The sequence below is a fragment of the Macaca nemestrina genome, chromosome 4 (genome assembly GCF_043159975.1).
Source record: "Macaca nemestrina isolate mMacNem1 chromosome 4, mMacNem.hap1, whole genome shotgun sequence".
Taxonomy (NCBI): Eukaryota; Metazoa; Chordata; class Mammalia; order Primates; family Cercopithecidae; genus Macaca; species Macaca nemestrina.
The window spans coordinates 51,285,105-51,308,991 of record NC_092128.1 but is presented as its reverse complement, the minus strand read 5'-3'; the positions used below and the strand labels follow the sequence as shown (position 1 = coordinate 51,308,991).

The 23,887-nt window shown below is 43.0% G+C and overlaps 1 protein-coding gene across 1 annotated transcript in view; it reads right to left on the bottom strand.

Moving 5' to 3' along the window:
* Nucleotides 1-23,887, bottom strand: part of LOC105475300 (laminin subunit beta 1) — an 87,414-nt gene that overhangs the window by 32,996 nt on the left and 30,531 nt on the right. The window contains exons 13-20 of the mRNA XM_011730423.3: nucleotides 17,119-17,198; nucleotides 8,729-8,864; nucleotides 7,082-7,240; nucleotides 5,728-5,855; nucleotides 5,071-5,194; nucleotides 4,311-4,515; nucleotides 3,558-3,701; nucleotides 3,116-3,347 (exon numbers count right to left, since the gene is read on the bottom strand). Coding sequence (XP_011728725.1) covers nucleotides 3,116-3,347; nucleotides 3,558-3,701; nucleotides 4,311-4,515; nucleotides 5,071-5,194; nucleotides 5,728-5,855; nucleotides 7,082-7,240; nucleotides 8,729-8,864; nucleotides 17,119-17,198 — 1,208 coding nt within the window. The remainder of the gene's footprint in view (nucleotides 1-3,115; nucleotides 3,348-3,557; nucleotides 3,702-4,310; nucleotides 4,516-5,070; nucleotides 5,195-5,727; nucleotides 5,856-7,081; nucleotides 7,241-8,728; nucleotides 8,865-17,118; nucleotides 17,199-23,887) is intronic.

Genomic DNA, 23,887 nt, shown 5'->3' with positions numbered 1-23,887 from the left:
TTAGTAGAGACAGGGTTTCACCATGTTGGCCAGGCTGGTCTTGAACTCCTGATCTCAGGTGATCTACCTGCCTCAGCCTCCCAAAGTGCTGGAATTACAGGAGTGAGCCACCACACCCAGCCTAATTTTTGTATTTTTAGTAGAGACGGGGTTTTACCATGTTGGTCAAGCTGGTCTCAAACTCCTGACCTCAGGTGATCTGCCCACCTCTCTTTATGTTTTCATGTGGAAGATTTACTATGGGAACCATGGTTCTCAAACTTTAGCTTCAATCAGAATCACCTGAAACAGATGACTGGGCTCCTCCCACCGACTTTCTGATTCAGTAGGTCCCCATGATACTGATGCTGCTGATCCAGGGATCCTACTTGCAGGACCACTGCGTTTGAGTGACACCCATGGCCTCACCTGGCCCCTCACTCACTGTTCCCCAGAGGATGAGCCACCTCTCCCCATGTGCACTTGATTGTTCCATCAGCTGTCTGCCTGTCCTGACCATTCAGTTCTGCTCCCTCCTTGTGTTACGGGGTCTGTCCTCCTAGGGGTGGCTTATACCTGTCGGCCTCTGCCTATGCCTGGGAGGGGTGATGTGTTGGCAAGCCCACGGTGGCCACAGGTCTAAAGCCATGTCCTACAACCCAGCTTTTCCCAGTACTGGAGCTGAGGGGGTGACAGGGGTGCTGTCCAGCTGTGTAGCCCCTGTGTTTGTCTCTCAGGTGGTTCCAAACTCAGGCAGGGATGGGGCATGTTACTTATTAGTTCCCACATCCAACACGTCCATCCCACTCTTTAAAGATAACAAATACATGGAGGTCAAAGGATCCTCAAAGTTTATACAACTAGTTAAATAATGAGCTAGAAGTTGAACTCGGTGTCCTTTTAGCAATACATTCTTTTACTATGTTAGCCTGCTTGTCAAGATGAATGGTAATTAGGTTACTTTTTAATTTCCTTCAACATAACATCTTGAAGGAACTTTGGAGACAATCTAATCCAACCTAGCTATTCTACTTATGAAAAGCTGGATATTCCGGCCAGGTGCAGTGGCTTACCCCTGTAAAATGGCTCATCCCAGCACTTTGGGAGGCTGAGGTGGGTGGATCACCTGAGATTGGGAGTTCGAGACCAGCCTGGCCAACATGGTGAAACCCTATCTCTCTTAAAAATACAAAAAATTAGCCAGGCATAGTGGCACGTGCCTGTAATCCCAGCTACTCGGGAGGCTGAGGCAGGAGAATCGCTTGAACCCGGGAGATGGAGGTTGCAGTGAGCTGAAATTGCACCATTGCACTCCAGCCTGAGTGACAGAATGAGATTCCATCTTAAAACAAACAACAACAAAAAGCCTGTAGTCCCAGCTACTTGGGAGGCTGAGGCAGAAGAATTGCTTGAACCTGGGAGGCGGAGGTTGTGGTGAGTCAAGATTGTGCCATTGAACTCCAGCCTGGGCAACAAGAGTGAAACTCTGTCTCAAAAAAAATGTTTTAAAGCTGGATATCCTAATTCACCCAAGGTTAGAAAGCAAGATAGAAGCAGAATTGGGCCAGGAACTGAGGTCCAAGGATTTCCAATTCAATTTGTTTCTCAAGTCTTTTGGAGGCAATCCAAATACATCATGATAGAAATTGTTCATTTCTTGCCTCCCCTTGGGAACAATCTAAGTGTAGAGTTTCTTTATAAATTCACAGGATTGAAACTGTGGTTATCTTGGAATGAGAAAAAAGAATGATGAGAAACTGGCTCAAACTAGATAGTAAAATTCCAAATACTTAAAATCAAGTGTTTGCCACCCAAACCTAAAATTAAAAATCTTCCTTCTCCCACACCCTTTCTTATTCTCAAAACCCTTTACAAATAAAATCCAAAGCTGGTCACAGATCAACTATGCCATTCTGACATGATGTTTGTTCAAATGCATTCCACAGTGTGAACGCTGATTGTGAATCAGCATTGTGGCAGCCCCCTTTGCTGTTTACCTCTGTTACCCCTCCTCTCTCTGCTCCCGGTTAATCTGGTTTTCTCCTGTCTTTCTCTCGTATTCTCCAGCTCTCTTTGAAAACACAATAATGGAAAACAGGGCAGAAAAGAAAAAGATGACCCCAGTATATTAATTTCCTCCTTTCACTCTTGTATAACTGTGTCCTTGCTATCTTTTTACAACACAATTTTAAGGTTGGAAGGGATAATTTTTGTTCTTGAATACCGTTCTAGCATTGAGCCGAGAGCCACATGTTTGCCTCCATGAACATCTTCATGCCAAAAGTTAATCACATACTCAGTGTTTCACTAACAATTTCTCTTCCATCTCATGAGTAACTTCACCACTGACTGAAGCACTTGCTGCAGTGTTTCACGAGTAACTTTTAAAAACAAATATCTTCTATAGGGCGAATGGATGTTGGAAGAGAGAAAATTTATCACAGTGAAAAGGTGCGGACTATTACCCCCAAAAAGCCATTTCTAACAGTACTGTCTGCATTTCTTAATTAGTAATGATAAGTATAAGTCAGCAGGTAATTTTTTCTTATGGACTATTTTTTATCTATTGAGCTATCCTATTAATGTTATGGAGGCACATTCTCTCTCGTTTTCTTACTATATATCTAGCACATCCATAAAGATTATTCAACTGACATTTGCTAACTGGAGAACAGATCTACTTAGGCATGTTTTATAGAGTCTCCCGGAAACTGTGGTTGCATAAAGTGTTCTGAAAAACAAAGCTATTTAAAATGACTAATCCCATTTGGATTAGTTTCTCCTTTCGCCTAAATTAGGCAGGAGCATTTCACAACTCTCATCCTCGGTCAGAATCTGCTGAGACAGACAATTTCTATACAGCCCTATGGTAAGCTCTAGGGTGACTCTCCAAGAGGACAGATTTGTGTCAGTTTTGTTCTCTGCGGTATCTCCAGCACCAGAACGGTGCCTGGCACATAGAGGATGTAAACTCAATACATAGTAGATAAATAAACAAGATCCTAAAAAATAATGAGGTGGTTAGAAGTGAATGAGTGAGCTGAAACCTGGTGGAGATGAATTCTGTGGCTGGTCTAAGATGCTGTCTGCTCAGCCAGAGATCATTGCATTCTCCTTACTTTCAGCGTCTGCATACCTCTCACAGTTATGACCCATGGTGTAGTCCTGGCAGTTCAAGCACTCCCCCGTCACTGGGTCGCAGTCATCGGCATGGCCATTGCACTGGCAGGGCTGGCAACTTGGAAATCCCCAGTGCCCAGGTAAGCACCGATCACACTGCCGAGCATACACTCCCTGGAAACAGTGGCACTGGCCAGTGACAGGATTGCAGAAGGCATTGACAGATCCTTGCAGATGGCACTCACAAGCTAAAGAAACAGGCAAACAAGGAACTGCCTTGAGAAACTCATTCAATGGAAACATCCCCCTTTTATAAGCACCCTGTTCCCAATTCAGAATGCTCATGGGTTGGTGTGATCAACTTCAGGAGGGAGGCATCGGCTCTGCAGCCATGGAACCCTGCCACAATGGCTGAGTTAATCTGAATGAATGCATAACAATGCTTTTGAGGAACCTACGTTTGCATCCACTGGGGCCAAAGCCAAAAGTTCCAGGTGCACATCTGTTGCAGGTTCTTCCAACCACGTTGGGCCGGCACTGGCACTGGCCTCCGTTGGGATCACACACAGAACTCAATGAACCCTGAGGGTCGCATTCACACGCTGTGGGTAAAGAGAGGTCAGAACCCATGAAACGGAGCAGTATATCAACAGGCTCTCCCTGATCCTTTCTCCTTTACTACTTTGGTTTATTCAGAGTTCTGGTTTAAAACAGTATCATCCCTATGATGAGCGGAAGGGAAGAAAAGGGAGGCAGAGTTGGCAGATCAAAGCAGTTTTTCTAGGCAGGAGGTCATTAACGTTTTCTCCCCTTGCCTTCAAAGCTCAAATATCACAGGACATTAGACCAAAGCCCAGTGACCTTCAGAGGATGGTCTGACCTTTCAAAGAGAAAAACACACATTTCAGTCATTTGATGCTTCTCTGATTCCATTCCCCACTCACTACCCTGCTTATGGAAATGCTTTATCCTCATGGACTTTTCCCCTGATCACCTGTTATTTGCATATTTCTTGAATATCGATTCCATCTTCAGTGGTGCTCTATCGCTAAAATATTACTTAAAAAGATAAAGACACACAGTAACTAAGATACTATTTCCCTTGTGCTGCCTAACACAGGGCTACGGGGCGGGCACTCCACTGCACTTCGTGTGCCAGGTATACTCAGAGCCAGAAACAGCAGCTGCTGCAGCTGCCAAGCAATACCTACCCAGGCCTGTCTGGTGTAACAGGGCAGAAATGCTAAAGATGATGTTTCTGCAAACATCTGTCATCGGCGTTTTCACAACGCTTCTGCTGTTCTCTAGACATCGGTATCTCTGAAAGGTTTCCCAGGCACTGTTGGTGACCACCCCATCTCCTGAACCTCCCACGGTGAAGATGTCCAGTGATTTACAGTATGGCATGAGAACAAGCTGTGAAGAAATGAGAACAGCCAAACATCCTTACAGTGGTGCCCCATGGCATGGGTTTAAGCAAGCAAACGTGGAAAAAACCCAAATGCTTCTTTGACCCTTGAACAGAAATCATTAGACTCATTAAATAAAGCATAAACCTCCCTATTCCTAAATACTCTTGGCAGGAAATTTTAGATATATTTTACACAGCTTGATGGCTTTTGAAATGCTATTTTTATTTTAGAGATGGGGTCTTGCTTTGTTGCCGAGGCTGGTCTTGAACTCCTGGCCTCAAACGATCCTCCTGTCTCAGCATCACAAAGTGTTGGGATTACAGGTGTGAGTCACTAGGCCCAGTGAAATACTATTTTTTTTAAAAGACATTTTATATTTTTAGAAGGAATAAATCCTTTCCACGGGGTGGAGTATAAGCAAAGTGACCTCAGAGGCAAGAAAGAATGATTCTGCTTAAGCGCTGGCCTCAGCATTACGCCTCAACACAACACCCTGGGAGCAGCTGGGCACTTTCCGCCCAGGCTTTCCTGCATATGCCAGAAGCGATCTCACACTTACAGAATCGATCAGCGTGTAGGGGCTCTCCACGTCGCTATCAGAGGAAGTGTACTGAGGCAGCTCCAACCTCACCGTGTAGTTCGTTCCCTTCTCAAAGCACACCGGCCGAGGAAGGACGACATATCTGCCCCCGAACAAAAAAGAAAGACAACAACGAAAGTCAACCTTCATGCATCCAAAAAATAAAAATTAAGAACAGGCCGGGCGCGGTGGCTCAAGCCTGTAATCCCAGCACTTTGGGAGGCCAAGACGGGTGGATCACTAGGTCAGGAGATCGAGACCATCCTGGCTAACACGGTGACACCCCGTCTCTACTAAAAAATACAAAAAACTAGCCGGGCAAGGTGGCGGGCGCCTGTAGTCCCAGCTACTCAGGAGGCTGAGACAGGAGAATGGCCCGAACCCGGGAGGCGGAGCTTGCAGTGAGCTGAGATCCGGCCACTGCACTCCAGCCTGGGCGACAGAGCGAGACTCTGTCTCAAAAAAAAAAAAAAAAAAAAAAATTAAGAACAAAGCTCTGCATCAATAATTCCAAAGGAAAAAAGTCAGCAGTCAACGTCTGGCTCTGAAATGGTGACTTGAAAACTCACAAAATATTAGAAAAATACTAATTTGCATATGAAGTCTGTTGAGCTGCCAAACCACTGTCACACTGACCTTGAGCCTGGTGATAATGACACCACCTGGTTGTCATCATCAGGGATGGTATTACCACATCGGCTGCTGGGTGGAATCTTTCCAGGTCGCTGCACTGTGATGACAGCTTTTTCCCAGTGGTCGGGTAGCTAGAATAAGAAACAAACAATGAAAAGATGGTTAGTCCACCACTGCCTGTTTATAAAAAGACCTCTCCAAATCAATCAATTGCCAAGTTGAAATGGAAAACAAACAGTTGCCTTTCCCTTTCCTCTTTACTACTACGTCTGCTACTCCCCTGGTTCCAGCCTAAATCCCTTCTACCCTGGATGCTGAAACACCTCTCAACTGTTCTCTGCCTCTTCCCAATGTCCGTTTCAGTCCACTTTAAAGCATCTCAGATAATGACAATCCCCTGCTTGAAATGCTTCAATAGCTTCCTGTGAATATTATAGTCCAAATTCCTTTACTAATCCAAGTATTTTTGCCAACAGCATCTCCAACCATATCTCTCATCAAGCTATGTGGAATGATTCTCAATAAAAACAAAACCCTCCCTTCTCTTTTCCACTCACACTATTTCTTACTTTTGTGCCAGCTTTCCACAATTCCATTCACACTTTAAGGCCTCGCTCTGATTCTCTAGGAAAACATTTTGGTAGCCCTGGCTCAGGCTGGCTGGTGCATGCCCATCTTCTAGGACCATGCATCTCTCTGCTGTTGCACCGTCACCTTTAGTCTTTCATTACAATTCGGGGCTTCAGTCTGTCACTGGACAGCCAGGCTGTGAGGGAAGGAGAGGATCTCATACATCCTCATCACCACCTCAGTCCTCAGCAAGGTTGAGTGCCTCACAAAAGATCACTATGTTTGAGAAACTGGATTCAAGAAAATGGTACATTTTGGCTGGGTGTGGTAGCTCACGCCTGTAATCCCAGCACTTTGGGAGGCTGAGGCAGGCGAATCACCTGAGGTCAGGAGTTCAAGATCAGCCTGGCCAACATGGCGAAACCCCATCTCTATTAAAAATACAAAAATTAGCCGGGCATGGTGGCACATGCCTGTAATCCCAGCTACTCAGGAGGCTGAGGCGGAGAATTGCTTGAACCTGGGAGGCGGAGACTGCAGTGAGCCGAGATTGCACCACTGCACTCCAGGCTGGGCAACACAGTGAGACTCAATAATAATAATAATAATAATAATAAAAAAGAAAGGTACATTTTAACTTCCATGGAGGAGGTGAGACTGTCAGAATCTCACCTGTTCTGATGCAACCTCCATATTTCACAACTATATATAATACCCATTAGAAGTACTATTTTTCTACTGATTTCTCCCCTCCCTCCTCCACCAGTCCACTGAGTGATTTCTTTACCTGTGGCTCATAGCGAATTAGGATGTCATACTCCATGGAATATGGTATGTCGTCAATGAAAAACTCCAAATAAGCCCCTTCAGGCACTCGGACGAAGCCGGCTCCAGTCCAGGAGGGAATCCGGTCCTGGATGTACTGCCGCTCCACTATGCTAACCCCCTGAGGACATGGCAAAAAATGGTTATTCTTTATTTGAAATGGAATTCAATAACTTTCAATAGTCAAAGAAACCCGAAGTCACCCAAAGATTCAAAAACGGTTGCTACCTTATGTCTATTTTTTATAGTCAAATCTCCCCTAATAGATTGTAAAAAGTTTTTGATATCCAAACAGGAAACTGGTTCCTTTTTAGTTTTGTGGTTGGAGTAGTCTTGGGACACTGGAGATGGCACTCAAAGGCTTGGGATATACCTTATTTGATACGACCAGGAGAATAAGCATAAAGGAAAAAAGAGAACATCACACCTGCCATTATAAGCAAGTCTAGGAATCATAAGGTGTTTCCCAGATTCTCCACAAGGTTAATCCAATATCTAGTGAATTTTTGTCTCTCATATTGGCATTAGTTTTAGGCTCCATTTTCAAGTAAAGAAACTTGATATGATAATGAATGTTCACAACTGATGAGTTAATTCTGATTAACTGTTTACAGGGTTATTTTTTTAATACCTGTTGTTAGTCATATCCAAAAATGGCTGTGATCAACTCTTTCATTCCCTGTATGTATCCATGTGTGGCCTTACCCAGCAAGAGGTACAAACTATGTTATCCTTTCCATGAATCTGGGCTGTCCTTGTGACTTGTGACCAACAGAACATGAGGAACTTTCTAGGACTTCTGAGTCCAAGCTTTAAGAGACCTGACAGCTTGTTTCTTCTTTTTGGAAGCCAGAAGCCATCTAAGAAATCTCACTATCGCCAGGCATGGTGGCTCACGCCTGTAATCCCAGCACTTTGGGAGGCCAAAGTGGGCAGATCACCTGAGGTCGGGAGTTCGAGACCAGCCTGACCAACATGGTGAAACCCTGTCTCTACTAAAAATACAAAATTAGCCGGGCGTGGTGGTGCATGCCTGTAATCCCAGCTACTCGGGAAGCTGAGGCAGGAGAATCGCTTGAACCCAAGAGGCGGAGGTTGTAGTGAGTCAAGATGGCGCCACTGCACTCCAGCCTGGGCAACAAGAGCAAAACTCCATCTCAAAAGAAAGAAAGAAAGAAAGGTCGTATGGAGAGAAATGCCCAGCCAGCCTCCAGCTGTTTCAGCCCACCCCAACTCATGAACCAGGCATACATTTAAAGTCATTAAATTTGGGGATGAATAGATTAAACAATATCCTTGCCTCAGTATTTACCATGTTAGGTTGATAACTTTGGAGCATAAGTAGGGAGAAGAAAAGTTTCTTGGAAAGACAAATTTCTTCAACCAACCAAAAGCCTTTTCAGTGACTGCTCCAAAGCCAATTTGTGAGTTATAGATTTACTTAGCTTTAAATATGACTGTTCTCACGAAGGCACGGTCCTGATCCTTATTTTGTGCTCACTGACAAAGCTATAAAAATGCTTCTGAAATGGACTCTTTACAAAGCATGTATGTTCCACTACACCCCAAAACACTGCTTTACCGACCTGCCACGCACTCCCCTACTCACGGGCCCCAAGTTGGCTTCCTCTGCTTCATAGAGGTAGTGATCCAGGGTGGCAAAGTAGTAACCAGGTTCCACTTCATTGCACTGACGTCCAATCATGTGAGGCCGACATGAGCACTGGCCTGACTCTGCAGAGCAACTGGAAGGGAGGAGGAGCCAGGTCAACTGAGTTAATGGTCACCCGAGTCAACCCGCCAGAAGCAGCCCTACAGCTGCCATTACTCAGTACACCGGGCCAAATACATAGCATGTTCTTGTTTTCTTCAGAAAATACGTATGTGGAAAAAAATAGTGCCTATGGATTAATCCCAAACTCCAAAAGCATGGCCGAGAACCTGGTCTTCTCTGTTTTACCTCCCTTGCCCTCTCTTGACTGACACTCCATCACATCACATGGAGGTTTTCGACATCCCAAACTTTCTTGCTTTGGCATCTTAAATTTTTTGCTTATTTCCTGAGATTTAGGCTCAAATATCCAGCTCCCTGAAGAACATCTCCAGCTTGGCTGTCCCAGAGGCATCCTGAACCAATGGATCTAAAACAGAAGCCCTCAGTCCCTCCCATGGTCTCTATCAGGGTGAAGGCACTACCACCTGCTGAGTCAACCAAGTCAGAAATTAGTTGTTCTCCAGATTCTTTCTTCACCCTCCATTAGGAATCAAATTCTGTGATTTTTACTTCTGCATCTCGTGTCTCTCTTCCCCCTTTCCATTGGCTATGCTATGCTAAATATAAGAAATGCAGCCGGGCGCGGTTGCTCATGCCTGTAATCTCAGCACTTTGGGAGGCCAAGGCAGGCGGATCACCTGAGGTCAGGAGTTCAAGACCAGCCTCACCAACATGGAGAAACCCCGTCTCTACTAAAAATACAAAATTAGCCAGGCATGGTGGCACATGCCTGTAATCCCGGCTACTCGGGAGGCTGAGGCAGGAGAATCGCTTGAACCGGGAGGTGGAGGTTGAGGCGAGCTGAGATCACCCCATTGCACTCCAGCCTGGGCAACTAGAGTGAAACTTCTGTTCTCAGCTTATGTCCTTTTTATTAGTATCATAATTTTGTATACAAAATAAAACTCAAATTACATGTATCCATTTTTACTTCACTTAAAGATGAGCTGTGGTTTGGAATTGTTACTTTAACCCCTTCTCAAGATTCTTTTTTTCCCATCCCAAAGTTTTAAATAAGGTACCTACGGCAAGTTGCAACTCACAGGAAGACTTTGCACTCACAGGCTTATTAAAAATGTCCCAAGGCTGGGTGTGCAGTGGCTCACGTCTGTAATCCCACACTTTGGGAGGCCAAGGCGGGTGGATCACCTGAGGTCAGGAGTTTGAGACCAGCCTGGCCAACATGGTGAAATCCCGTCTCTACTTAAAATACAAAAAATTAGCCAGGTGTAGGGGCACACACCTGTAATCTCAGCTACTTGGGAGGCTGAGACAAAAGAATCACTTGAACTCGGGAGATGGGAGTTGCAGTGAGCCGAGATCATGCCATTGCACTCCAGACAGAGCAAGACTTCATCTCAAAATAAATAAATATATAAAATAAAATCCTAAACGGCCCTGCCACAGCATAGCTGAAGTCCTCTTTCTGTGTATCATATTGTTATACTACAGGAATAGGAATTATTTTTTTGTTTGTTTGTTTTTACTTTTGAGACGGAGTCTCGCTCTGTCGCCCAGGCTGGAGTACAGTGGAAGGATCTCGGTTCACTGCAACCTCCACCTCTTGGGTTCAAGCTATTCTCCCACCTCAGCCTCCAGAGTAGCTGGGACTATAGGCGCCCGCCACTACACCCGGCTAATTTTTGTATTTTTAGTAGAGACTGGGTTTTACCATATTGGCCAGGCCGGTCTCGATTTCCTGACCTCATGATCTGCCCGCCTCAGCTTCCCAAAGTGTTGGGATTACAGGCGTGAGCCACTGCGCCCAGCCAGGAATAGGAATTCTTAACGTCCCATAGCCAATTCCCAGGAGAGGAAAGCTTGTTCCAATTAGGACCTAGCCCTCTTTTGGCACAGTCCATGAACAAAAGCTATTTTAAGAAACTCAGGCATCAGACATTACATCATATGGACAAAAGAAAATTATTTCCTCCCCAAATGTTTACTGAGAGAACAAATATCCAAAACGTGAACCACCAAAGAAGAAAACAACTAGACCTTCATGCGCAACCATTAGAGAACCAGCAAATGAAGGTGAGGACAAAGGCACCAGCAGTCTCCCAGTGTTGCCTCTATCTGCAGCACAATTCTAAACAAGGAATGGCTCCAAGAGAGCCAATCATGTGAAAGGAATTCCCTTAACAGCGGCCCTGCCAATCACAAGTCTCTGTCCACAGGCTTGAATTGTCATCACAGATAGGCATGGCTCCAATTTCAAGACTGGCTCCTTCAGTGAACTCATTCTCATGGCTTTGCTATGCAGATGGCCCTCACCCTCCAGCTCTCAGGATCCAGCAGCTGGCTGTCCTCTGCTTCTCTATTCTCAGTCATCCATGGGACATTTTCATGGACTGGCCAGCTGTCATCTCTAATTCATCTCGTCCCAAAAAGATCATCACCTCCCACACTGATTTCTTATCTTCAGCTCTGCTGTTTCTGCCACTAGATTTAAAATTCTTCTCATGGTATAGAGACATCACCTTCTCTTACCTTTATCCCAATATTCAAGTTTTACTTCAAAGTGTTTCTCAACTTAGCAGCTTCCTCTCACTGTCATTGCCACTGCCTCCATCCAGGATGGCATCACCCCATACCTGTTACTCTAACAGTCTCCTAAACTGACCTCTCAAACTCTTCTTCTTCTGCTTAGTCCATTCTGTCTACCATGGGCTAACCAATCTTCCCACAGCACTGCTTGCATTATTTCACAAAAACCCACAATTGTTTCTTATGATACCAAGTGATGATGCCCTCTGCCTGGCTTTCTGCAGCCTCCATAACCCATCCTCTGAAAACGGCTTCTCTTTCTAGTGCCGACTCTTTGCTTTCCAATGAGCCACACTCCTCATACTCTTCAGCAAATATTTACTGAGCAAATATTGGCCCTAGCAGCCTTGCTTCCCAGTGCAGGTACCCTCACATTTTAGTCCATTGTGAACTTTGTTCTGAATGAATCCTTATTCCTCAGTAAGTCTATTATTTCTGGCTAAATGATATACAGAAAGAGAAATAGAAAAAAAAAAAGTCCCTGTCCTAAAGAACTTACAGTCTAATTGGGGATAAACAATAAAGAAATTAACCAATGCAACAAATCAAAATGCAGTAAGGACCTATGCATTGATAGAGTTACAAGCAAAGCACTATGGGAGAAGAAGGTAAGATTCATCTGATTGAGGAGACTGAGGGAGGCGTCATGAAAGAGGTGTCCTTAAAGCCTGGAGAGGACTTGACAGGGAGAGAGAGGACAGGAATAACAAGAGCAAAGAGGGTGATGGGGGAATGTGAGCAGAGATGGTCACAGGCCAGATCTCGACCTTGCTACAGTCATTCCCATCTCTATGCCTTTACCCATCTTTTCCCTCCCAGCTAGGAGGCCCTCCCCTGCTTACCATTTGCACCTTTCAAATCTCAGCTTTCAAAACTCAAGCTTAAATCCTAGCTTCTTCACTGTGATACCAATGATTTATTCCATGTAATTACTGTCTCCTGTGTTCAAGTAAAAATCACATCTGATAGAAATGGTACAGTTTAAAGTTTTATGTATTCTCTACAAATTTCTCTGTAAACTAGAGATTCAATTCATTAAATCAGTAAGGGACAATAAGGACATAAAATAAGTAAGGCCCTGTGTGAGGCAGAATAATGGACCCCAAAGATGTCCACATCCTCATCCCTGTTATCTGTGGGATGGTACCTCACATGGCAAAAGGGACTTTGCAGATGTGATTAAGGGAAGGATCTTGAGATGGAGAGACTATTGGATGATCTGGGTGGGCCCAATCTAATCACACAAATTCTTAAAAGTTGGAGAGGCAGGCACAGAAGTAACTGAGTGGGAGAGCTGTGCCATGAGAAGGATTTAACCTAGTGGTGGCTTTGAAGATGGAGAGAGGGGACCATGAGTCGAGGAATGTGGGTAGCTCTAGAGGCCAAGAATAGCCCTTAGATGACAGCCAGCAAAAGAAGGGGAACCTGAGCCTATGACTGCAAGGAGCAGAATGCTGCCAACAACCCAAATGAGCTGGAAACAGATTCTCCTTTAGAGCCTTCAGAAAACATTGCAGCCCTACCAACATGGAGATTTTGGTCCACTGAGACTGTATTTGACACATAGAACTGGAAAATAATAAACATATTGTTTTAAACAACCAAATTGTGGTCATTTGTTATGGCAGCAACAGAAAACTAATATAGGCCCTATGTCTTCTCAGTGGGTGAAGGCCAAGATTATTTCTTAAAAAAACAGATTTATGGCTGCGTGTGGTGGCTCATGCCTGTAATCCCAGCACTTTGGGAGGCCAAGGCAGGCAGATCATGAGGTCAGGAGATCGAGACCATTCTGGCTAACACGGTGAAACCCCGTCTCTACTAAAAATATAAAAAATTATCCTGGTGTGGTGGCAGATACCTGTAGTCCCAGCTACTTGGGAGCCTGAGGCAGGAGAATGGCATGAACCCAGGAGGCGGAGCTTGCAGTGAGCCGAGATGGTGCCACTGCACTCCAGCCTGGGCAACAGAGCGAGACTCCATCTCAAAAAAACAAAAAAACACAAAACAGATTTATCATAAATATAGAAATTGACAACATTTAAAAATTCCATTTCATTTAAATGGTGATGAATAGGGAAAATGGAATTTTAACCTTTCTCTATTACTAAGGAATTAGGCAGAAAAATATTAAAGCATAAAAAGCATCATTCATAATAACCAACCACAGTGTTCAGTCAGCACCATTCATTTTCTCAGGGTGGCATTCCTCCCCACCCCCAACTAGGACACTTCCTTTTCGGTAGGACCTATGTTCTATAATCCTGTTCTATCACGGTATAGTCATGTGTCACTTAATGATGGGGATATGTTCTGAGAAATGTGTTGTTAGACAATGTTGTTGTTGTGTGACCATCATAGAGTGTACCTACACAAACCTAGATGATATAGCTTACTACACACCCAGGCTGTATAGCATAGCCTATTGCTCCTAAGGTACAAACCTGTACAGCATATTACTGTATTGAATACCACAGGCAATTGTAACACAACGGCATGGATTTGTGTATTCAACCATATCAAAATGTAGAAAAGCTACAGTTAAAATACAGTATCTTATGGGACCACCATTGTATGTGTGGTCCATCCTTGACCGAAATGTTATTATGCAGTACATGATTATAATTAACAAAGGGTTAGCTATACCATAGTCATTCAATACAATGATAAAAATATCTACTAACTTCTGTTCTGGACTTGAAGCACAATAAATTTTAGTCCCTTATTTATTGAGCACCTTCCAGGTCCACCGTGCTGGGTGCCAAGTGAGATGCAAAAACAAAGACGACATTAATCCCTGTCCAAAGAGACCTTTTTAATACAACTGTAAGAGCAACATAAATGTTAAAAGAGATGCAGAAGTAATGCATCAAGGGAGGGTTCGGGGCTTCAGCATGGTAAGTTCAAAAAAGAGGTGGAGTCAGGCATAGTGGCTCAAGCCTATAATCCCAGTACTTCGGGAGGTTGAGACAGGCAGATCACTTGAGGTCAGGAGTTCAAGACTAGCCTGACCAACATGGTGAAACGCCATCTCTACTAAAAATACAAAAATTAGCTGAGTGTTGTAGCTGGCACCTGTAGACCCAGCTACTCGGGAGGCTGAGGTGGGAAAACTGCTTGAACCCAGAAGGCGGAGGTTGTAGTCAGCTGAGATCACGCCACTGCACCCCAGTCTAGGTGACAAAGTGAGACTCTGCCTCAAAAAAAAAAAAAGGGGGGATGGGCTTCAAGTCAGATATGAAAACTCTACATTGCATTGTTAAAATAATTTTGAAGGATGCTGTAAAAATGTTTATATTTTTCAATGTTATTAAACATTTACAAGTAGCATTTACCTAGCAACCACTGCCAATTCTTTTTCATTAAAACAGGTAATCTACCAGGCAAAACTTCATTAACTTGGCTTCCGTTACATTATTTAAATTAATTAGGTCTTACTTTTTTGTTTTGAGATAGAGTCTTACTCTGTCGCCCAGGCTGGAGTACAATTGTGTGATCTCGGCTCACTGCAACCTCTGTTTTCCAGATTCAGGCGATTCTCCCTGCCTCAGCCTCCTGAGTAGCTGAGATTACAGGCAGGTGCCACCACACCTGGCTAATTTTTGTATTTTTAGTAGAGACGGGGTTTCACCATGTTGGCCAGGCTGGTCTCGAACTCCTGACCTCAGGTGATCTGGCCGCCTTGGCCTCCCAAAGTGCTAGGATTACAGGCGTGAGCCAACATGCCTGGCCACTTCTTTAGTTATTCCAAAGTTCAGGTTAGTTGTCAATGTAATAGACATGGATTATTAAACTTTTGTCATACTGCCAAAAATCCATTCGGCTCACTGTATGACACATCTTAAAGCTTTTACCACTTCCAATGATTTTTATGCTTAATTCTGTCCCTCACCAAAGTAACTCAGGAGTGTCTGGGATCACATTTAGAGATTGCCTCTCCTAACGAATACATATCTAGTTTTTAACATCTTAGAAATATTTTATTTTTCAATTCTTCTACTCAATCAGCATTTATTCAGTACCTACTGTGTATCCAAGGCAAAGCAAAGAAATATTATCAGGTAAAAGGTTTTGATGAGTGATTGCAACAAACCAATCATCCAGCAAATATTTCCCCAGTGGCATGTGTGCAGATCTCCCAGCAGAATCAGTGCTTCAGTTGCCTAAGGGGCTCCTTGGGGAAATTCCTCTTGAGGGAAAACAACTTTGAAAAGGATCACCATAAAGCACTCTGGAGTCACCAGACTAGAAGGCATGTTTAAATGTTCTTTTTTGCCCCTCCACCAATGATTCTTAAAGATAGGGCATCCCATCAATCATGCTGGAAAGATCAGATGATTACCTGCTTTAAAGATCTTTACTAGATAATTTTGCTTCCCAAACTCTGTGGTTGAATACATTCTGGTTTTTATACATTTTTGCAGGCGAGATTAGAGAGCAGGCTAGGGCCTGTGCGTGGGTGGAGACAGACAGGAAGTGTGTGTGGAATAGAGAAAAAGAGGAAGGGAGTGTAGGAACAAAAATTACTTAGGGTTAAGAACCATAGGACATTCCTGAGTTTATGACATAATTTGGGGAACTGCATATGCCACTTTCATCTCATCAAGAAGGACTTTAGGAGTGATGACAGCTTTGAATTGAGGAGTCATTTACGAAAGGATTCAACATGTGTTCTGGGAGTCACAAAGGAAAGTCAGAAAAGTGATTCCACAAGCAGACAGCATTCTGTCTTCTTCCCTGCTTTTATGGAATTATCCTAGCTTCCTCGTCTCTGGAGGTTTTCTAAGAACAGAAATTCACACTGGATTTCAGAGGCTACATGCTGTACTGAGTCTATGGCACGACCTCGAACAGAACAAACCCAAATAAAGAGGACAAACACAACATGTTCTTGCTGCTGACAACCTCATTCCTTCCCAGCAGACTACTATGGTGTTGGGAAATAATTGGGAAAGAAAGTCCGTTTTTGAGTACATGAAGCTTGCTCAATGAATTCAGAGTGTTCTCTCTGGGAAGACTCAAGGTCACAGGGAAACATCTGTCAATTCTCTCAGCAGTCACTTACACTATCTGTTCCAGATGTTCTGACTCTGAGCCAGGAACAGAGACCAACATTCTCTTTGACTCGAAGGTGGTTAAACTCCCACAGATTTAACATCTTGCCAAATGTGTGTTCTGATAGCTTCTGGTGGAGCTTTATGCTTCATTTATTCAAGGAATACTAGCGTATTTAAGGAGCTAAACATTATTTTATGTAATTTTCATTAATGGGTTTGGAAGTTGCAAAAAAAAAGAAAATGAAAAGATTCTCTACACAAATTAAAACAGGAGTCCATTTTCCATGTTTTTAGACTGTTGAAAAATAAAATGGTTGATGATAACAACTGTTGCTGGGGATGGGGGAGAAGGTACTTTTGTAACTGATAGGAAAACAGACTAGTTCAATATGTCTGGAACAATCTAACATTCTCTATTAAAATTAACAATACATATGTACTTTGACTTAGCAGTTCCATCACTGGGAATCTAGTCTATAGAGGTACCTACACACATTTATCAAGACATATAAAAATATATTTTGCATATCTTTTTGAGAAACAATTGAATGTCACTCATTCCTAGAAGTCACGACTTTCCTGGAAGGCTGAGGACAAGAGCATAGGTGGAGCTCCACTTACCTATTGTTTAACGCTCCCCCAAGGTCACAGTCACATGGTCGACATCCATCCAAATCATTGCTTAAGCCCCAGTGCTCTGGCTGCAGAACAGAACATGAAACATGTAACAGTAGGTTTCTGTAATTATACAATAGATTCAGCAAGGAGCAAGTTACATCGTGTTTCGGCTGTTCCATCAAATGCTCATTTTCATCATTAAAGCAGAAAGCCAACAAAAGGCAGCAGTATTCTGAAATGAAGAAACCTGAGCTGCAGGCACTGGAGTCAGAGAGCCGTCCACAATCACGTGATCATGCCAGGTCACAGCCTAGCTGCTTTGCCCTACAGATAACCTCCATTCGACAACTAATGAGAGCAAGCAGTAAAGATACCAACTTTCCTCATTAGAATTACTCTGGCTGTAAGAGAAGTATGCCAAGTGTTTGGCAGGCCTTTAAATTTGCCCTCAGTTCAGTCTGTCATAAATCCCATACAGAAAGCCCTCCAAGAATTTATGTGGAAATATAGCATACAGCTACAACTATTCTCACAACTGAGCGGTGAGGAAATCAAGTCTTTAGAGCACTAGAGATGGAAATAAAGAGAAATGGAACAGTATCTATATAGGGAAGAGGAGCTCTGTGCACTTCAAAAAGAGTATATAAAAACAGGTTCACCAATTTACTTTTCTTTATTTTTTTGAGACCAAGTCTTGCTCTGTCACCCAGGCTGGAGTACAGTGGTGTGATCCCAGCTCACTACAACCTCTACCTCCTGGTTTCAAGCAATTTTCCTGCCTCAGCCTCCCGAGTAGCTGGGATTACAGGCATGTGCCACCACACCCAGCTAATTTTTGTATTTTTTTTAGTAGAGATAGGGTTTCACCATGTTGGCCAGGCTAGTCTCGAACTCCTGACCACAAGTGATCCACCTGTGTCAGCCTCCCAAAGTGCTGGGATTACAGGCATGAGCCACTGTGCCTGGCCTATTTTATTTATGATTTTTAAAAATTTTAGAGATGGGCTCTTGCCATGTTGCCCAGGCTGGTCTCAAACTCCTGACCTCAAGCACTCCCCCTGCCTCGGCTACCCAAAGCACTGGGATTACAAGTATGAGCCACCACACCCGACCAGGCTCATCAATTTAAATTAGACTTCCAGAAATCTCCTTTAAGAATGTATTAGGATTATATATAAATATACATATTTAATGGTCATAATAATTTGGGGCTAGTGAATCCTCCCTAAATGAGAAAGTATAACAATGTTATTAAAAATACAGATTTCTAAAAACTTATCTCATAATTTTCCTACTCAGAATTATTACAGTGAACTTTTTGGTGTATTTCCTTCCAGATTTTGTTTTCCTTGATGAATTTTATTTCCTACATAATCAAGACACTATTCACATCTGTGTTTTTTTGTTTTTAAATATAGCAAGCAGCATGAGCATTTCCTGATGTTATTGTCATTTTCAGTGGCAACCAAATATTACATTGTATAGAAGTCCCCACTATCAGAACACACATTTGGCAAGATGTTAAATCTGTGGGAGTTTAACCACCTTCGAGTCAAAGAGAATGTTGGTCTCTGTTCCTGGCTCAGAGTCTTCTGGTGAATAAATCTTTGTCCAATTTTCTGATTATTTCATTAGAATAAAGTGGGATTACTGGGTCAAAGGGTACGCACATTTCTATAAGCTACTGATACATATCTCCAAAATGCTTTTCACACAAGTACAAACCAATGTGGATTCCCATCAGCAGCCAAGAAGTACCAGTACCTCATGATGTCCTAATAGTAAGCATTCCCATTTTTAAAAACTTGTGTTAATTGTGTCTATAAAAGCGGTATTTTATTGTGGCTTTACTTTACACTTCTAACAGTGACGGTGAACATCTTGTCAAATTATCCATTAGTAATTCCTATTGTGTGAATTGTCTACTCATGTCTTTTAACATGTACATGTGAGGGTGATGGTAGACTCTACAATGGCAAAAAGCCTTCTCTATTAAAACATGTCATCCTCGAAGATCTGGTTCCAAGATGGCCGAATAGGAACAGTTCCAGTCTACAACTCCCAGCGTGAGCAATGCAGAGACGGGTGATTTCTGCATATCCAACTGAGGTACTGGGTTCATATCACTGGGGCTTGTTGGACAGTGGGTGCAGCCCACAGAGTATGAGCCGAAGCAGGGCGGGGCATCTTCTCACCTGGGAAGCACAAGGGGTTGGGGAATTCCCTTTCCTAGCCAAGGGAAGCCGTGACAGAGGGTACCTGGAAAATCGGGACACTCCCACCTTAATACTGTGCTTTTCCAACGGTCTTAGCAAATGGCACACCAGGAGATTATATCCGGCACCTGGCTTGGAGAGTCCCACGCCCATGGAGCCTTGCTCACTGCTAGCATAGCAGTCTGAGATAGAACTGCAAGGCGGCAGCAAGGCTGGGGGAGGGGTGTCCGCCATTGCTGAGGCTTGAGTAGGTAAGCAAAGCCCACCGCAGCTCAAGGAGGTCTGCCTGCCTCTGTAGACTCCACCTCTGGGGGCAGGGCGTAGCTGAACAAAAGGCAGCAGAAATCTGCAGACTTAAACATCCTTGTCTGACAGCTTTGAAGAGAATAGTGGTTCTCCCAGCATGGAGTTTGAGATCTGAGAATGGACAGACTGTCTCCTCAAGTGGGTCCCTGACCCCTGAGTAGCCTAACTGGGAGACACCTCCCAGTAGGGGCTGACTGATACCTCATACAGCCGGGTGCCCCTCTGAGACAAAGCTTCCAGGGAAATCTTCAGGCAGCAACATTTGCTATTCTGCAGCCTCCGCTGGTGATACCCAGGCAAACAGGGTCTGAAGTGGACCTCCAGCAAACTCCAGCAGACCTGCAGCTGAGGGTCCTGACTGTTAAAAGGAAAACTAATGAACAGAAAGGACATCCACACCAAAACCTCATCTGTATGTCACCATCATCAAAGACGAAAGGTAGATAAAAAAATGGGGAGAAACCAGAGCAGAAAAGCTGAAAATTCTAAAAATCAGAGTGCCTCTTCTTCTCTAAAGGAACGCAGCTCCTTGCCAGCAACGGAACAAAGCTGGACAGAGAATGACTTTGACAAGTTGACAGAAGTAGGCCTCAGAAGGTCGGTAATAACAAACTTCTCCGAGCTAAAGGAGGATGTTTGAATCCATCGCAAAGAAGCTAAAAACCTTGAGAAAAGATTAGATGAATGGTTAACTAGAATAAACAGCGCAGAGAAGACCTTAAATGACATGATGGAGCTGAAAACCATGGCACGAGAACTACGTGACGCATGCACAAGCTTCAGCAGTTGATTCGATTCGATCAAGTGGAAGAAAGGATATCAGTGACTGAAGATCAAATGAATGAAATGAAGCGATCAAATGAGGAAAAAGAGTAAAAAGAAATGAACAAAGCCTCCAAGAAATATGGGACTATGTGAAAAGACCAAATCTACATTTGATTGGTGTACCTGAAAGTGATGGGGAGAATGGAACCAAGTTGGAAAACACTCTTCAGGATTTATCCAGGAGAACTTCCCCAACCTAGTAAGGCAGGCCAACATTCAAATTCAGGAAATACAGACAACACCACAGAGATACTCCTCGAGAAAAGCAACTCCAAGACACATAATTGTCAGATTCACCAAAGTTGAAATGAAGGAAAAAACATTCAGGGCAGCCAGAGAGAAAGGTTGGGTTACCCACAAAGGGAACCCCATCAGACTAACAGCAGATCTCTCGGCAGAACTCTACAAGCCAGAAGAGAGTGGGTGTCAATATTCAACATTCTTAAAGAAAAGAATTTTAAACCCAGAATTTCATATCCAGCGAAACTAAGCTTCACAGGTGAAGGAGAAATAAAATCCTTTACAGACAAGCAAATGCTGAGAGATTATGTCACCACTAGGCCTGCCTTACAAGAGCTCCTGAAGGAGGCACTAAACATGGAAAGGAACAACCGGTACCAGCCACTGAGAAAACATGACAAATTGTAAAGGCCATTGATGCTAGGAACAAACTGCATCAACTAACAAGCAAAATAACCAGCTAACATCATAATGACAGGATCAAATTCACACATAACAATATTAACCTTAAATGTAAATGGGCTAAATGTTCCAGTTAAAAGACACAGACTGGCAAATTGGATAAAGTCAGGACCCATCAGTGTGCTGTATTCAGGAGACCCATCTCATGTGCAGAGATACACATAGGTTCAAAATAAAGGGATGGAAGAAGATCTACCAAGCAAATGGAAAACAAACAAACAAAAAAAAAAGCAGGGGTTGCAATCCTAGTCTCTGATAAAACAGACTTTAAACTAACAAAGATCAAAAGAGACAAAGAAGGCCATTACATAATGGTAAAGGGATCATTTCACCAAGAAAAGTTAACTATGCTAAATATATATGCACCCAATACAGGAGCACCCAGATTCATAAAGCAAGTCCTTAGAGACCTACAAAGAGACTTAGACTCCCACCAAATAATAATGGGAGATTTTAACACCCCACTGTCAACATTAGACAGATCAACTAGACAGAAAGTTAACAAGGATATCCAGGAATTGAACTCAGCTCTGCATCAAGCAGCCCTAATAGACATCTACAGAACTCTCCACCCCAAATCAACAGAATATACATTCTTCTCAGCACCACATCGCACTTATTCCAAAATTGAACACATAGTTGGAAGTACAGCACTCCTCAGCAAATGTAAAAGAACAGAAATTATAACAAACTGTCTCTCAGACCACAGTGCAATCAAACTAGAACTCGGGACTAAGAAACTCAATCAAAACCGCTCAACTACATGGAAACTGAACAACCTGCTCCTGAATGACTACTGTGTAAATAACCAAATGAAGGCAGAAATAAAGATATTCTTTGAAACCAATGAGAACAAAGACAGAACATACCAGAATCTCTGGGACACATGTAAAGCAGTGTATAGAGGGAAACTTATAACACTAAATGCCCACAAGAGAAAGCAGGAAAGATCTAAAATCGACACCCAAACATCACAATTGAAAGAACTAGAGAAGCAAGAGCAAACACATTCAAAAGCTAGCAGAAGGCAAGAAACAACTAAGATAATCAGAGCAGAACTGAAGAAGATACAGACACCAAAAAACCCTTCAAAAAATCAATGAATCCAGGAGCTGGTTTTTTGAAAAGATCAACAAAATTGATAGACTGCTAGCAAGACTAATAAAGAAGAAAAGAGAAAAGAATGAAATAGATGCAATAAAAAATGATAAAGGGGATATCACCACCGACCCCACAGAAATACAAACTACCATCAGAGAATACTATAAACACCTCTACGCACATAAACTAGAAAATCTAGAAGAAATGGATAAATTCCTGGACACATACACTCTCCCAAGACTAAACCAGGAAGGAGTTGAATCCCTGAATAGACCAATAGCAGGCTCTGAAATTGAGGCAATAATTAATAGCCTACCAACGAAAAAATCCAGGACCAGATGGATTCACAGCCGAATTCTACCAGAGGTACAAAGAGGAGCTGGTACCATTCCTTCTGAAACTATTCCAATCAATAGAAAAAGAGGGAATCCTCCCTAACTCATTTTATGAGGCCAGCATCATCCTGATACAAAAGCCTGACAGACACACAACAAAAAAAAGAGAATTTTAGACCAATATCCCTGATGAACATTGATGCGAGAATCCTCAATAAAATACTGGCAAACTGAATTCAACAGCATATCAAAAAGCAAATCAATAAACGTAATCCATCGTACAAACAGAACCAAAGACAAACACCACATGATTATCTCAATAGATGCAGAAAAGGCCTTTGACAAAATTCAACAGCCCCTCATGCTAAAAACTCTCAATAAACTAGATATTGATGGGATGTTTCTCAAAATAATAAGAGCGATTTATGACAAACCCACAGCCAATATCATACTGAACGGGCAAAAACTGGAAGCATTCCCTTTGAAAACTGGCACAAGACAGGGATGCCTTCTCTCACCACTCCTATTCAATGCAGTGTTGGAAGTTTTGGCCAGGGCAATCAGGCAGGAGAAAGAAATAAAAGGTATTCAATTAGGAAAAGAAGAAGTCAAATTGTCCCTGTTTGCAGATGACATGATTGTATATTTAGAAAACCCCATCGTCCCAACCCAAAATCTCCTTAAGCTGATAAGCAACTTCAGCAAAGTCTCCGTATACAAAAATCAATGTGCAAAAATCACAAACATTCCTATACACCAGTAACAGACAAACAGAGGCAAAATCGTGAGTGAACTCCCATTCACTATTGCTTCAAAGAGAATAAAATACCTAGGAATCCAACTTACAAAGGATGTGAAGGACCTCTTCAAGGAGAACTACAAACCACTGCTCAACAAAATAAGAGGACACAAACAAATGGCAGAACATTCCATGCCCAAGGTAATTTATAGATTCAATGCCATCCCCATCAAGCTACCAATGACTTTCTTCACAGAATTGGAAAAAACTACTTTAAAGTTCATATGGAACCAAAAAAGAGCCCACATTGCCAAGACAATCCTAAGCCAAAAGAACAAAGCTGGAGGCATCATGCTGCCTGACTTCAAACTATACAAGGCTACAGTAACCAAAACAGCATAGTACTGGTACCAAAACCGAAATATAGACCAATGGAACAGAACAGAACCCTCAGAAATACCACACATCTACAAGCATCTGATCTTTGACAAACCTGACAAAAACAAGAAATGGAGAACGGATTCCCTATTTAATAAATGGTGCTGGGA